This window comes from Camelus bactrianus, chromosome 10 (assembly GCF_048773025.1).
Source record: "Camelus bactrianus isolate YW-2024 breed Bactrian camel chromosome 10, ASM4877302v1, whole genome shotgun sequence".
Taxonomy (NCBI): Eukaryota; Metazoa; Chordata; class Mammalia; order Artiodactyla; family Camelidae; genus Camelus; species Camelus bactrianus.
The window spans coordinates 64976969-64992320 of NC_133548.1; the positions used below are offsets into that span (position 1 = coordinate 64976969).

At 38.2% G+C, this 15352-nt stretch overlaps 1 protein-coding gene across 8 annotated transcripts in view; it reads right to left on the minus strand.

The window, feature by feature from the left end:
- Nucleotides 1-953: 953 nt before the first annotated feature.
- The window catches only part of MTMR2 (myotubularin related protein 2), an 86869-nt gene continuing 72470 nt past the window's right edge, over nucleotides 954-15352 (minus strand). For all 8 annotated transcript variants that reach the window (XM_074372909.1, XM_074372906.1, XM_074372907.1 and 5 more), the window contains 5 exons: nucleotides 12282-12488; nucleotides 8128-8220; nucleotides 4981-5094; nucleotides 2991-3167; nucleotides 954-2298 (listed from right to left, as the gene is read on the minus strand). In XM_074372909.1, coding sequence (XP_074229010.1) covers nucleotides 2137-2298; nucleotides 2991-3167; nucleotides 4981-5094; nucleotides 8128-8220; nucleotides 12282-12488 — 753 coding nt within the window. In that variant the 3' untranslated portion in view covers nucleotides 954-2136. The remainder of the gene's footprint in view (nucleotides 2299-2990; nucleotides 3168-4980; nucleotides 5095-8127; nucleotides 8221-12281; nucleotides 12489-15352) is intronic.

A 15352-nucleotide genomic window follows, 5' to 3' on the forward strand; every position in this document is an offset into this window, starting at 1 on the left:
CTCTGGGGGCTCCTTCTGATGCTGGACCTCCGGACTGGGGAGCCTGACATGGGGCTCTGATCTCTCGCTCCTGTGGGTAAACTTCTGCAATGTAATATTCTCATAATTATTCTCGTTGTGGTTTGCCCACCTCAGGGGTATGGGACCCAAATATATCACGAGTGCATCCCTCCTACCTTCCTGCTGTGGTTCCCTCTTTACGTCTCCAGTTGTAGATCTTTTTTTATCGACGGTTGTTCAGCAATCTGTTGTGGTTTTGTTGTTCGTGAGAGGTGCCAAGCTCTTGGTCCTACTGCTCCGCTGTCTTGACCAGAAATCCCATTAAAGGATTATCTTAAAGGTGCTACACTTGGGAAACTCCTGCAGCTGAAAGGAAACCCCTGGATAGTTCTAAAAATAGAAGTGGTAGATGTGCACTTAGATTGCTCTGAATGGAATTTGACTGCTTTGAATGGAATGTAAAGTAGATGTGAGGGTAGTAAGACTAGGAGTTTTAAATTCTTGAACCGCTTCAGTTATCTTCATTCTTTTATGTGGTATCAGATGGTATAAGATGATAAAGGCTTAAGTGAGGGAAGTGGTAGAAAGGACAGGAGAGAATGGATTTGTAAAATATTTGGAATAGAAAACTTAGACTGGCCACTTGACTGTTACAAAGTATAACAAATTTCACAATGACCAAATCATTTTGGTACCAATTTTGCTAATACTGGATGTACTAACAAATTATAGTTACTAATTGCAAGACCAAGAGCAGAGCTAAGGTTCAGACCAGTGAATTAACGAGTGAAAAAAATCCTGTATTTTTGAGTATTATTTGGTTTGTGGTTTCAAGTTGAACATTTCACCTGCAGCAGGTGGTATGAAACACTCCTTTTCCTCAAAAAGTTTCCAAATATTTCTGCAAAAGATAATTAAGACAGACAACTTAGAACAAGGACAGGGTTTAAAAGTCAGCTGAAATTTTCTTTTAATTAAAGACCCAAGGGACAAGAAGCTCCTTTGTGTTACAGTACATAACGTATGGCTCTCACACAGAGAAAACAGACAGGGAGTCAAGTGTTTACACCAGCACTGAGTTCTTACTATAGCAGGCAGAAAGCGAAGCAGGATTTCCCTTACTGGCATCGAGACTGTAATACATGTTTACATGCAGTAAGTTCTTTGGTAGGCTTAATCATTCAGTGGAATTACAGAATTTGCAAAGGAAAGTAGTAGTAAGATATTTCGTGTCAAATCTGAGCATAGTACGTCTCACTATACAGACTTCAGGAAAAAAGTCAGTCCTATAAACTTTTAAATACTGCCTCAAAACTCACCCCAAAAAAAGTACGTGAAGTAGGGCAGATAGTGAGTTCTTTAAATATGTTTCATGATGTTTCTAGTAATTGTGCAAATGGAAACTAATCTGAAGGACGTGGACTTCTTTGAAATCCTGGACGGCGACCACCTCCTCCTCCATCCCGCTCCCAAGCACATCTGAGGCGTCATTTTAGAACAGCTATGTAATACATCTTAAATTAAGTCCATAAATAATGACAGCAATAATTTTCAACTACTACTACACCATAATATCCTCAAGACTTTGCCCTACTACATATGAAGAATGTGGGTTTTTAATGGTGATCAAAGTAAATTACTACCAGAAAGAAAAACCCATGATGGGGGAAGGAGCATCAGAGGATTCTCATCGATCATCGCGCTGAGGCCCGGTATGGGTAATGGCACGGAACTTCAGGATTGGTTTGGGCTCCTCCCTCTGTGCCACGGTGAGTGCTCTTCCATCAGGTTTATTTCTGAAATCACCTGTGTTTTGATTTTACCGGACACCATTTTCCTCTTAAAAATCAGCAACTGGTTCCCCCTGTGGATCCAGGATTGAAGCATTTTAATATTCTTTGGGTGACTTAAAAGATTAGTGTCATAATCATGTAATTACATGTGGGGTTATTTCACTTAAGCCACCGGCACTGCTACAGTTCTAAACTCATCCTAGAGAGACTTATTTAAAATAAATAAAGTGACTGAATTTCTCTCACAGATGGGTTCTATATTCAGAAGACCTTCCACTCATAAAGCTGCCATTGTAATCAGGAGTTCGCGGTGATGACTGGCGGCCCCCATCTAGCAGACCTTTTACACGACAGTTTGTACAGGAGTGACGCACTGTGCAGGAGAACTGGCTCTCTCTGAGGATGAGGTTGATCGGTTGGAAATCTCTCTCTGTAGTTCCTCTACCTTTTTCTGAAGCTCTGCTCGTTTAGCAAGAAGTTCTTTATATCTGTTGTGAATGGGCTCCTACAAGAGCAAAACACCATAGTTATTCAACTAGGCAAACCTAAACAAACCTGAAGTCAAATCATTCTGGTAGAGTTCCTTCTCTAAATGTTGCAGTGTGTGTGTTTTCAGCTATGGGGACCTCGCCCATCTTCCCAGCACCTCAGTGAAGTGTCATTCCAGGGACTCGACTGACACCACTACTCTCTCACTGGCTTTCCTAGTGCCCCAGTATGTCCACAAACTACCCTAAAACTGGTAAGTTACTTAAAATACTTAAGTATAATCTAACAAGGTAATCTAAGAGCCAATAAGATTTCCTGTCATTTTGTTACAGGCTTTTGAGTCTTAAACAGTTTTAAGCAATAAATATTCCATAACATTTTAAAAAACAGGATTTTGTTAGGCTTTTAACTTTCCTAAAGCTAATTTCTCCAACCTATTAAAACAGGACCTTTAGAGTTATCTAGTCCAGCAGTCTCATTTTACAGAGGAGGGAAACAGAGATGAGACAGAAGTGATTTGTCCAAGGCCATACTAGCATGAACCAAGTACACCATCATCCCTATATAGTGCTTTTTTTACTCAACTAACTGTTAACAGGAAAAAGTGAAAGTTTTAAATATGCACATATAATTTTGTAGTTGCAGGGGACAAACCTGATTCATGTAATTGCATGGATGAACACTTTCACTGTATTGTAGGGCACATACCTGTGGCTTCATCCGTGGGTTCCACCTTACATAATACCCCACCCAGAGCTCTAGGTGGCGCATGCTGGCTACTGGGTAAAGGACATGATTGGAATAGCTCCCATAGAGTGGATTAGTGAAGTCTTCCAGCTGGCTATTTATGTAAGACCACAGTGATACAGTCCTTTTAGGAAGATTCTATAAGAAGGAAAAAATAGGTTAAGATTCTCCATTACATAAGCTTTACATAATACTTTAGATGAAATTTGTAAAAAGGTAAACTGATCATTATAATCTTTTTAGAGGGAGAGAACTTAGAAGACATTTCAGCGATAGCCCCACATAGACTAAAATCGAGGGATAGTGAAAAACCGTGCAGTTCCTCAAAAAGTTAAACAGTTACCATACCAGCAGTTCCACTCTTAAGTATAAACCTAAGAGAAGTGAAAACACATGCACACAGAAACTGGTACACAAATGTTCAAAGTAGCACCATTCATAATAGCCAAAAAGTAGAAACCACTCAAAAGTCCATCAACTGATAAATGGATACAATGTGGTATATCCATACAATGAAATATTATGTAGTCATAAAAAGGAATGAAGTACTCATACATGCTACAAATTGAGCCTTGAAAACATGCTAAGTTAATGAAGCTAGACACAAAGGCCACACCTTGAACGAAACGTCCAGAAGAGGCAAACGAGACAGATGAGTGTTTGCCAGGGTCTGAGAGGAGAGGAGAATGGGGAGTAACTACTAATCGGTACAGGGTTTCATGTCAATGTTCTTAAATTAATAGTGGTGATGGTTATACAACTCTAGATATGCTAAAACCACTAAATTATACACTTTAAAACAATTTTATGGAATGCAAACTATAGCTCAGTTTAAAAAATGTTTCTTTTTTTAAGGATATAGTAAATCCTATTTTTAAGTCTCTCAAAAGATAGAAGTATCTTTGGAAGTTACCTACATTCTTAATTATCTAACAAACATTCAGTAAATTCTTGAGTGCCTGCTGTGCATGGAAATATTTACTGCATGCTAGATACTGAAGATACAGTGATGAATTAAATTATTTCTATCTTCAAGGAACTTAGAGTCTAGGAAGCACGTACTATGTGGCAGCTGTTGTAGTGTTTTGTATTTTATTTAATCGTCGCAATAGTAAGTCCTATTAAGAACTTAAGTATGTGCTGTTATCCCTACTTTATACAGAGGCTTTGCCCCAGGTCACACAAGTAAGTGAAAGATGCAAGATTCGAACCCAGGCAGCCTGGTTCCTGAGCAAGCACTCTGTCATTATGCTTCACAGAAAAGCATGAAGGAACTATTTTACAGCCACGTTTTAGAATGAAGACTGATGCAGAGGGAGACACTAATCAAGATCATTTAGAATCGTACAGAGGAAGACGAAGTAAAACCTGAAATGTACTCCTTACGTGGTTTCTTCTAAATAATACCAACCACTTAAGAGTGAGATCTCTAGGGAAGGGGATTAACAAATTTTAACTTTCTACATAATAATCTTTTCAGTATTTGAATGTTTTACAGTATCATTTTACACTTTAAAAAACTAAAATGGCTCATACGTATGCAAAATATATTTGGGGATTTGAGCCGTCCATTCATTCAGATGTATATTCTTTTTGCTGATTATATTGTTCTCCAGCTGTCCTGATGGGTTTCCATCCTGCAGAGAGTAACAGGCACCGTGGTGCTCCCAGGACCCCACGGACTTCAGCTCCCCAGCAGGCACTGCTCCCTACCCAGAAACTCAGCTGACTGACAGCTGGCTGGCATGTTCCATCTTGTGACGGAGGTACTTTAAAACAGATCAGGTTCAGATGTACAGAAAGAAATAGCATATTAAGGCATGTAAAATAAAATATGGCCAAAGAAACCATCCAGAAGAACACGTCTTCAGTTGAAATCCATCTCAGAATGCACTCTAGTGAAGAGAGCCCATATCTGGGGGAGAGGGGAGGGTCAGGCCTTGCATTTTACCTCTTTTCCTCTCTGCTGCTCACTGTTACAGAGGAACGTTCCGAATAAACAGCTATATAGATGGTCCAAAATGGTAATGAGAAAGTATTCATTGAATTCAAATGCTGTAGGAAACTGCAAAGCAAACACCACACACAAAATTATTACATTTTTCCAAGCACATTCATCCCTGTATATTGGTAGATCCTTTTTAATACTTCTTAAAATGAAGCTACCGGTATTCAAAACTGTATCCTTCTAAGCCATTAGGGTATTATCTGCTTGGTCTTCTGTTCAAAACCCACTTGATCACTCTTCTGGGACAATTTCTCCTAAAATCTCGTCTTCTTATGCACCAAGAGTTTGAATGGTCTGACCCTGACGCTTCGGTATCCCTTTCTACCTGTTAACCCTCATCTTAAAGCTGATGACACTTTGCCTTGTCTTTCTCTGCCAAAAATGACCATAAACAACATAGTAAGATTTTAACTTAAATTTTCAACAATGTAGTTTTGTTTTCAGGAATTACACAAAAAATATCAATGTCTCTGGAAAACATCAGCAGTACGCAAAAATTAATATCCAAGGCAGATGTGCAGGTTGTTTAAAGTCAACTTACATTTTAAGGAGCATCCACTCAAACCAGAACATCCTGTAATCTAGGACTCTGGCAGCCGCTAACAAAAAGAAAGTTTCCTTTCTCTTTAACCTAGGACAAGGGCTTGATTGAATGTCTTAATATTACCCAAACAACATAATTTTGGGTGAATATATCAATAAAATTACAGATCCCAGGACGGTAAAGGATTTAGTATAATCCATCCTATCCATCTAATATTTCAAAAATTATTCGAAAGCTTCTATGTAGGGTTATGCCAATTACAGGCCTGTGAAGAGGGAGTCCATGAATATTTGGATTCCTGATTTGGGAAATAAATACTGGTGCCAAGTTTTTCTTAGAAGGATCACAGCATGAACTGCATGCAAAAGGAACAGGAACGAAAACAGCTTTGCCTTGGAATTTGCTAAATTTATAAGTGGGTGATATGGCAAATTTATCTTCTCAATTTATTCTTAAGTAATTTTTGTGGCTGTGAAGTGAATGAAGCAGGTGATGAAGCACATGCCAACACAGCCAATTAATTTTAAGAAACTTTGTCAAATTCCATTCATTCATTTACAGAATAAATCCTATCTCCTGGACTGTTACACACTCTTAACAGCCTTGTTCATTAGCCAGCTGTGCTGCACCCTGACCCATTGCACAGCAGTCCAGAGGAGCATGGCCTATGGTTAGGCTTCATCTTCCTGGGAAAACTGTTAGCTCAGTTATGAGAAGACAGCTTAATCAGTGGGCATTTCCTCAAAACAAAACTAAAAATAGCAATACAGCATTAACTGCTGCTATTGCTTTTAAAATCCTGAGCAGGGGAGGAATACTTTGTTCTCCTTACATGTTTAAAATCTGAAGAGCCCTTCATCTGCTTCCTGATCCCAGGAGCAAGGGGATGACAGTGAGGGTAGGAGGACACACAGAATCTGGCTAATTACAGCATAATTAGCCCCATTTTGACAAATGTGCTGCTTAAGTCTCTGCACAAACATTCAGTTGTTTCTAAAACTGATGACTGCCAACAAACATAACTAACACGTTCAATGTTCGGGAAGAAAGTATCAAAGAAAAATATAAATAAAGCAAAGACATAACTATGGGGTATTTTAAGTTCTAGCAATGAAACACAAGAATAAACTGACATTCTATTACTTAGTAAAACTTAAGCTCAAAATTACAGTCAAATTGCTTTTAGATATACAACCTGTAAGAAGTTAACACAATTACTAAGGAAGAAATGTGTGTCATGTACCATGTGCAAACAACTGGTAAATGTGATTGATTTTGTTTTTCCAACAAATATACCAGAACTAACAATTCACACACATTGCTCCTTTCAGGGCGTTCTCCCTGGAAATACACTGAATGAACCACTAATGATGCCACGGTTTCAGACAGCTTTTGCAGTCCTTTGATATGGCATATTTGAGTTTTGCAAACAGTGAATGTTTAAAAATTGAATATGGTAATTGTCAAAAGTAGGTCCCATTGTTTTTGGTCAAATACCAAAAAAAAAAAATTTTTTTTTTGGTGCGGATTTGCATAGCAATTCCAAAGGAAAAATTCAAACCTACTCCAAGAAGTAGTAAATATTATTAAACTAATAAGCATGTAGTGTCTCCCCTCCCCCACAACACACCAAGGGCCTAATTTACAGAACAAAACTGACCTGTAAACACATTGCAGTATAGGTATTAACATACTAGCCTCATCACATTGTAGTCACTTCAGCTGTAACACTTCATTTAAGCCAGTATGTTTCCAAATAATCCACCCAAACTGAAATGCTTTACGGGGGAAAAATAAACTACTCAGTATATAATGAATGTACCTGACTTGAGGATCACCATAAATAGTATTTCATTAAAGCTAAAACATGATCACCAATGAGCTGTATCTAACTTTTGGGTTTTGAGGTAATTTTTCTTGAGTTAAATATTTTTAAGACACCAACTCCATGCTCACTAGTGAAGTGATCCCATAATAAACCAGCTATTTTTCAGTCTCTGGTATCTTTCTAAAAGACTAAAATCCATTTACATTAATATTTCTAGAAATATTAAGTCTAAAAAACATCATCTTGAACAAAAAGCACTGAATCTGTTACATACATACCTTGCCATAATTTCTACCTAAACACATTTTTCCATCAAAATTGCTTAAAATAGGGTTTCCTTTTGCTTGAGTTACCTAGCCCATTTCTTCATTTCTTTAGCAACGTATAGATGAGTTTCTACGTATAGGTGAGTTTATGGTTTCTGGCAATATATTGCCATTATTTAACACTACTTGTCCAAAACAAAGAAGGAAACTTCTTAAGGATTATTATCAATGCCATTCATTGAAATATGGAATCAAATTGTTACGGGTTTAATACCACCTCCAAATAATATCCTTTAACTTAATTTATAATGTGATCATAGGTAACAACAGTACCTAGAAAACTTACAAGAATTTCCATTTTACATGAAATGTAGGAACAATCAGTGACCAAATCCAGCTCTGACTGGACAGCTTAAAAAGAGATATACGAACGGATATGCCAGATAAGTTACCTGTCTTGTCATTTGCCAGACACAGTCAATAAACTGAAGAAAAACAGGCGACCTGTCTGCATCTGCATGGTTCTTATCTCCATGGCCAAGTCTCTGAAACAAAGAGAGTGAAATACCTTAAGAGCTTTGTAGGATTTTTTCAATTGTTAATGGAAGTAATTTTATTTTCTAAGAAAAGTAACATTTGCTCAGTATTTTTAAAACTTCAGAAAATCTTTTTAAAAGCGCACTTCAAGGAAAACAAATCACCCATCATCCTACCAAGCAGAAATCTCTGTTCAACATTTTTCTGTGCAAACTACCAGATGATTTTCTGACATGAGATGCTTATGACAGGACTAACAACTCTGTTTAATAAATGAAACTCAGATCCTGAAAGGCTGATAATGGAAGACAGCAGATGTCAGGCCTCAGAGCCCAGAGTTTTGTCCTGGAGATTTAATTTGCCCTGAGCATTAACAGTTACACTAGCCTCGGGAAACACCCTGCTCCTTTAACACACTGGCCAGCGCATGCCATGGGAGACCTGCTGCATCTGAGCTCCAGTCTTTATCAGAAAGAATCACACAAGCACAACCCTTTGAAAACTTTTAAAAAATGCTTGACATCTGCCCTCAAGCATGCATTCACCCGTATTCTCAGCTTTTTCCTCCGCTGAGGATCTTTGCCCCAGATGACTGAGACAGACCCCTACTCTGTACCCTAAAGCAGTGATTCTCAAAGTATGGTCCGTGGACTTCCAGCAAGGGGGGAGGGGAGGCCTGTGAGCTCAAAACAAATTTCATAATATTACTAAGGCATTATTTGCCTTTTTCAATGGGTTGACATTTGCACTAATGGTGCAAAAGTGATGAAGGATGAAACTTGGGTACCTTAGGAGGAATCAGGAAGCAAGGTACTGAAAGAAATCTACACTAGTGGCTGCGTACTCCGGCCTGCCACGCACTTGCAGTTAAATGAAAGAGGGAAAGAGCCAGTCTCTCTCAAGCCAGCTTCCCTGATGAAGCAGTAAAAATTATTAACTTTATTAAACCTCTCCCTTTGAGTACAGTTTTCTTTAATATCCTATGTAACAAAATGGGAAATACCCATAACATGCTTCTGCTACCAGCTTTGGTTATTAAGACCTGAATATCTTGCAGAGATTTTTTTGAAAATGTACAGAAGTGAATGTGTCACTTCAAGGAAAACAATGGACAGTACTTGTTACCGATGATAAAATTCAAGCTTTTGAGCGAAAATTAGATTTGGGGGAAAATCTCATCTGCCACAATGAGTTTGATAATACTTAAAGACTTCTGATAAAAATCAGTAGTGATGTTAACATGTGATCTTATGACATTACATAATGAAATGCACTGACATTGGAAGAGCTGTTAACTCAGCCAGTATTTTCCAAATAACCAACACATGATGTCACAAAATCATGCATGGGGGAAAGATCTCTTCAAAGTAGAAGACAGACCCATGGCCTTTAATGGAAAAAGCAACAAAAAACTCACTGAGTTAGTTTTGGATTCCACACTATAATTAACCTCTAAGAAACTACCATTTGTCAAGTTTTGACACAGTATCAAAGAAAAATATCCACAATTCCCTAAAAAAAATTAAAATGCTGTTTTTCAAGCTACATATCTGTGGTCAGGTTTTCCTCATTTCTTCATACCAATAGAACATATTGTAACAGACTGAATGCAGAAATAGGCATGAAATTCAGCTATCTTCTGTTAAGCCAGACATTAAAGAAATTTGCCAAAAGTGTAGAACAATGCCAATCTTCTCATTAAACCTTTTTGTTTTGGAAAATAGTTGTTTAAAATGTTATTTATGTTAATATATAACAGTACCATGGTGTGAATGTTTGTGTCCCCCCAAAATTCACATGTTGAAATCCTGATGCCCAACGTGATGGTATTAGGGGCTCCCGAGGTGAGGAGGGTGGAGAAGATCCCCCTCAGGAATGGGATTAGTGCTCTTATCAAAAGAGACCCCACAGAGTTCCCCAGCCCTTTCTACCACTCAGGAACAGTGAAAAGTTGGCAGTCTACACCCAGAAGGGCCTTCCACCAGAACCCCAGCATGCTGGCACTTGGAACACGGACTTCCAGCCATCAAAACTGAGAAACAGCAGCCCAAAGGAACTAAGACAAATGGACTTATTCCTTTAAATAATATTTAAATTTTTAAAATTTAATTTCCAATATGGTAAATATTGATGGGCATAAAGTTCTTTGGAGTCATCAATACTTGTTAAAAATGGAAAGAGAAAAATCAAAAAGTTTGAGAAATCAAAATCTGAAATCAAAGTTTGAGAATCATTAGCCTACATCAACCATGTGGGCCTACTCTCTTGACCAGGTGTCCTTTCATTGTCAAATTCTGCTTTCAGGAGTAGGTAACCAGAGTTAGCAATTTAGGAATCCATAACGACTTCAAACAGTCTGAAACATTTATGATTTTGGTTACATTTATAGGAACATGTGCAGCTTTGGCTGACTTAAATTTCATTTTTTTTTTAATAACCCATTTTATTTAACAGTTCAAGAGCGAAAGAGAAGACTACCTTTAAATGTCCATTTCTTTCAAGTTATTTATGAACACTGCTTCTATACTCTGGTAACTGCTGGATACTAATGGTTAACATTAGAGACAGCATCTATGCAAAACGTATTTCAGGAAGTCTCCCAGCTAATCTAGGGAAATGCTGCCAGGAATCACACTCAGTGGCGGCAAGGCCTCTGACAGTCTTAACTCTCCTCTCGGTGATCATCAACTCCACTCCAGCCACGCTCAGTCCCATCTAGACATTTTTCTCGCTCTGTTACTCCTTCCTGGGAAAATATTCCTGCCCCTCACCTTCTAAATTCTATGAGTACAACTAACATGTAACATGGATGGGCAATACATAAGAACCAAGGTCCCCAGCTTTCTGATTTCAAATTGAGTGTGTAGCAGGAACACAGCTAAAAATCACATGAATGTTCATTTGATCAAAAGCTACATGAATCCAAACTATGATGTAAGTAATAAAAAAAGCAAATGAAAGCACAGAATCCTCTAAAAGGGACGACATAACCGCACTCCTCTATTTCAGGAACTGTGATAGTTCAGGTACCACGCTGGCAGAAAGCCATGACCAAGGTCCAGCGGACGACGGGGCTGGTGAGGGGGTTAGGATGAGAAAAGACAGAAGGAGAAGGATCTTTAGCCAGAAGAGCTGAAGATTATGAACGACACGCGAAGACGGCTACTTTCAAGTATCTGAAGGGCTGTCTCATTTGGTTAGTAATCATACTTGTTCTCCTTGTCTCCAAAGGGGGATGTAAGAAAATGGGAAGGAGATTTTAGTCACTGTGAGGAAGAAGGTTCGAGGAGGTACTTTGAGACTGGACAGCCTCAGGAAGGGACCTGCTGCTTATTTCTGAAGGGGTTAAAGAAGAAACTAACGACTTCATGGGGACACCATAGAAGACATTCAGCAATTAATGCCTGGACTGTGAGGCCCTTCCAACCTTTAGATTTGATACCAATGACAACAACAAAATAAATTCTGAGACAGACAGAAGGCACAGAAAATTGTCATTTCCGTAAAACTAACTACAACACTTTCCAAACCCATGGTCATAAGAGTGTTAGTTCCTTAAAAAGGAAAACAGAAAAGCCATTTTATTCCCCAGTCTAAGTTGAATTACTCATTTTTCTCTGTCATTTCTTTTAGTTCCAGCCTGTTTTTTTTTAAGACCCTGGTCCTGTGTGAGCAGTGCAGCTTTGCAGGGCTACTTTAAATTAAGAATAATTAAGCCATTTTCATCTTAAGTCTACAGGAAAAGCTAGACGTGCCCTGTGTGTAACTCCGTAACCATTCGTGCTAATCTGAACTGTCATCTGAAGGTGAAAATCACAGGATGACAGTTCACGTTTCCTGGCACAGATCACACAGAGACTGGGGCAGACACCTGACAAATTGCTAACCCTGGCTCCAGACTGCAGGGCCATGGTAGGATATCCTAGCATTTTCCAAAACAGCCCAAATGTTCTCTCGAGAAGTTTAACCCTTTAAAATAAATGATCAGTTTCAGATGAATAGTGAATAAAAGGCATCATTTTCACACGAGATGCATATGTGATACACCGAGTCCAGGTTCTTTACTCACAAGCTGAAACCGATGTCCAAAGCTGAGCCATTCTTTTTCCACAAGGACTTCAAAGCCCCGGATGGTTCGATAGTACCCATCCAGCATGAGCATGGCCAGGGAGGTGAGCTGAGCCGTGCGGTCCCAGCCATCGCTGCAGTGTACGACCACTGACGTCTTTCCTGACTCCACCTTGTCAGCAATCCGAAGAGCCCCTGCAAGAATAAGCTGCAAAACAGATTTTTTAAATGAAATTTTTAATAAAGTAACTTCCTTCTTCAAAATTTACTAACAGGGTTTTGTTAGAGATGACTGTCTCAATAACTTGTGGAGGAAAAAAATATCAGTCCCTTCCTAAAAAGAATTTTTGTAAATGGTAGAAGATACATAAATTCTACTTTTAAAACTATAAAAATCTCATAAATGCAGACTCCTATTAGTCTGCACAATGAAAGGTACCTTTGGATTCTAAACAAATCAAGACTATGAGTACGAGGACAAAGGATTAACTTCTAAAGAGATCTGTTTCAACTATTCCAACATCATCCGTTTAAATAAAAATAATACACCAACTGAAGGCATCTGTTATTTAAACAATACTCAATCAAATTAGAATAGATATGAAAGCAGTAAAACTGGATATTCTAAAATATTCTGTAACTTCTATAGCATTTATTTTGCTGTTTTTATATATGTCACACAGCATACAGCAAGTACAACTGCTTTTTTGTATCAAATATATTACCATGTCAATTTAGCTGGTATCTAAAATAGTTTATTTTCTTTTAAGATGTAGATATTCTTTGCAAAGTTAATTTTGAGTTAAAACTAGACAGGATTAGATGTAAGCAAAAAGAAACACAGAACTGTAATATCCTTTAAAATGAACAATATATCCCCATTCTTCTCTGCAGTGGCCATGTCACACTTAAAGAACAGCATGATTCCACAAATGTGTATCAGAATGAAAGGAAAGATACACTAGGCTTGGAGAATCTAATGATGACCTTCTTTTTTATCATAACTGCAGGCATATTCTGGAAATGGGGTTCGCTGAAGCAATCTCAATCCTGACTGGGCATCAGAGTCATCTGTGGGCATTAAAAAAAAAAAAGCCTGGTCCCCATTCTCCACTAATCTTAACTCACTGTTTTAAATAACTTCCACCTATAATTCAAATGTATATCCAAACTAACACATCACTGACCCAAAATATTAAAACAGTTGGGAAGTTAAGACCGACCCGGAAGACTTATACCAAGTGGTCACTGTCATTTATTCACTCATTTAAAAGATAAACATTTATGGCGTCCCCTACAGCTATAGGTGTTGGAGACAGAGCAGCTAACAGAACAAAGCACTGGCTTAATGAAGTTTACATTCCATTTAGGTGAGGCCAGCCAGATGCAAAGAAAAACGTAGAGCGTGTCAGAGGCAGTAAGTGCAGAAGCGCCACACAGGCCCGGCGGGCTGGCAGAACTGCTCTTTTGTGTGGAGGGGCTGGGAAAGGCACCTCTGAGAGGCGGTATCTGAGCAGAGGTCTGAAGACAGTGAGTGGGGAAGCCCTGCAGGTGTGAGGACTGGGGGAGAGGGGGCTCCAGGCACAGCTGTACCTCCTGTACCTCTAAGGAAATTTGTTTCTGCTATAGCCAGCTTCTTGGAGAGAATGTTATTTATACCTGTTAGAAATGACCTGGAGTTTACAGAATGCTGCAATTTATGCTAGTTCGAAAGCAAATCTTCTGGTTTTCTGTTTATACATCGTATGATGTAATAGAGACCATGCTCTCTAACTGCAGAGTGCTTATACGCTTTGTTACATTCAAGCTTCTATGTTTCTAGAAGAGAAATAATAATCAAAGTGGTCTGTAATTCTCATTAGGTCAATTTGGCCTTCAATTCTGTCTTAATTTTAGAGGTTTTAATGTGGGTACTAGCTGCCCCTTAATAACAAAAAATCTCATTTCCAATTACTTCACTATATATATATATATATATATATATATATATAGTCATATATACTACAGAAGTGTGTTACCTTGGTAAGCTATGTTACTGAAATTTAGATCACATCTGAAAATACTTACAGCTATATTAACTGAAATAACATTTGGTGCTTCAAACATTGTATTAACACGTGAGGCAAACGAGTGTTCATATGGTAATCGGCACTGAAATGGTATCCTTCATTTAACTTCACCTCAATTGCCTGACCAAAATGGTTTTCGCAAGCCACACAACAATTACTTACTGGGTGTTTTATTCACATCATTCAGTGCTGCCCTAGCTCTTGAGGAGATAAAAAAATATGATTTATCCTTTCCTAGTCTGCATGAATTAGAAATATATGTTGCTTTTCACACAGAAGTAATTAAAGCAAGTGCAAGGGAGCACCTGATTAAATGGAAAGAAAAAGTAAAGTGAAAAGTTTAGAGAAAATGAAAATGGATGCAACCTGGGAGGACTTCATGGAAGAAGTGAAATATGAGCTGGGATCTGAAGGATGGGAAAGAGGGAAAGAAGTACAGGAGAACCAAACACAGAACATAGGAAACTAATTCATTCAAGCACTAAAACTGAAAAGTGGTTCTGAAGTAAGCCAGAAAGAGAAAGAAAAATACCATATGAGATCGCTCATATGTGGAATCTAAAAAACAGAAACAAAAACAAACAAACAAACAAAAACAAAGCATAAATACAGGACAGAAATAGACTCACAGAGAATACAGACTTGTGGTTGCCAGGGGGGTGGAGGGTGAGAAGGGATAGACTGGGATTTCAAAATTGTAGAATAGATACACAAGATTACACTGTATAGCACAGGGAAATATACACAAAATGTTATGATAACTCACAGAGAAAAAAATGTGCCAATGAGTGTGTATATGTCCATGAATGACTGAAAAATTGTGCTGAACACTGGAATTTGACACAACATTGTAAAATGATTATAAATCAATAAAAAATGTTAAAAAAAAAAAAAAAGAAAAGTGGTTCTAATTACCAAAGCAGTTACCAATTTTGCACCATTTAAAAGGGCACTTTCTTCTCAATTTCAAGTGTCAAGAGCCAACATAGACAAAAGGGCAGAG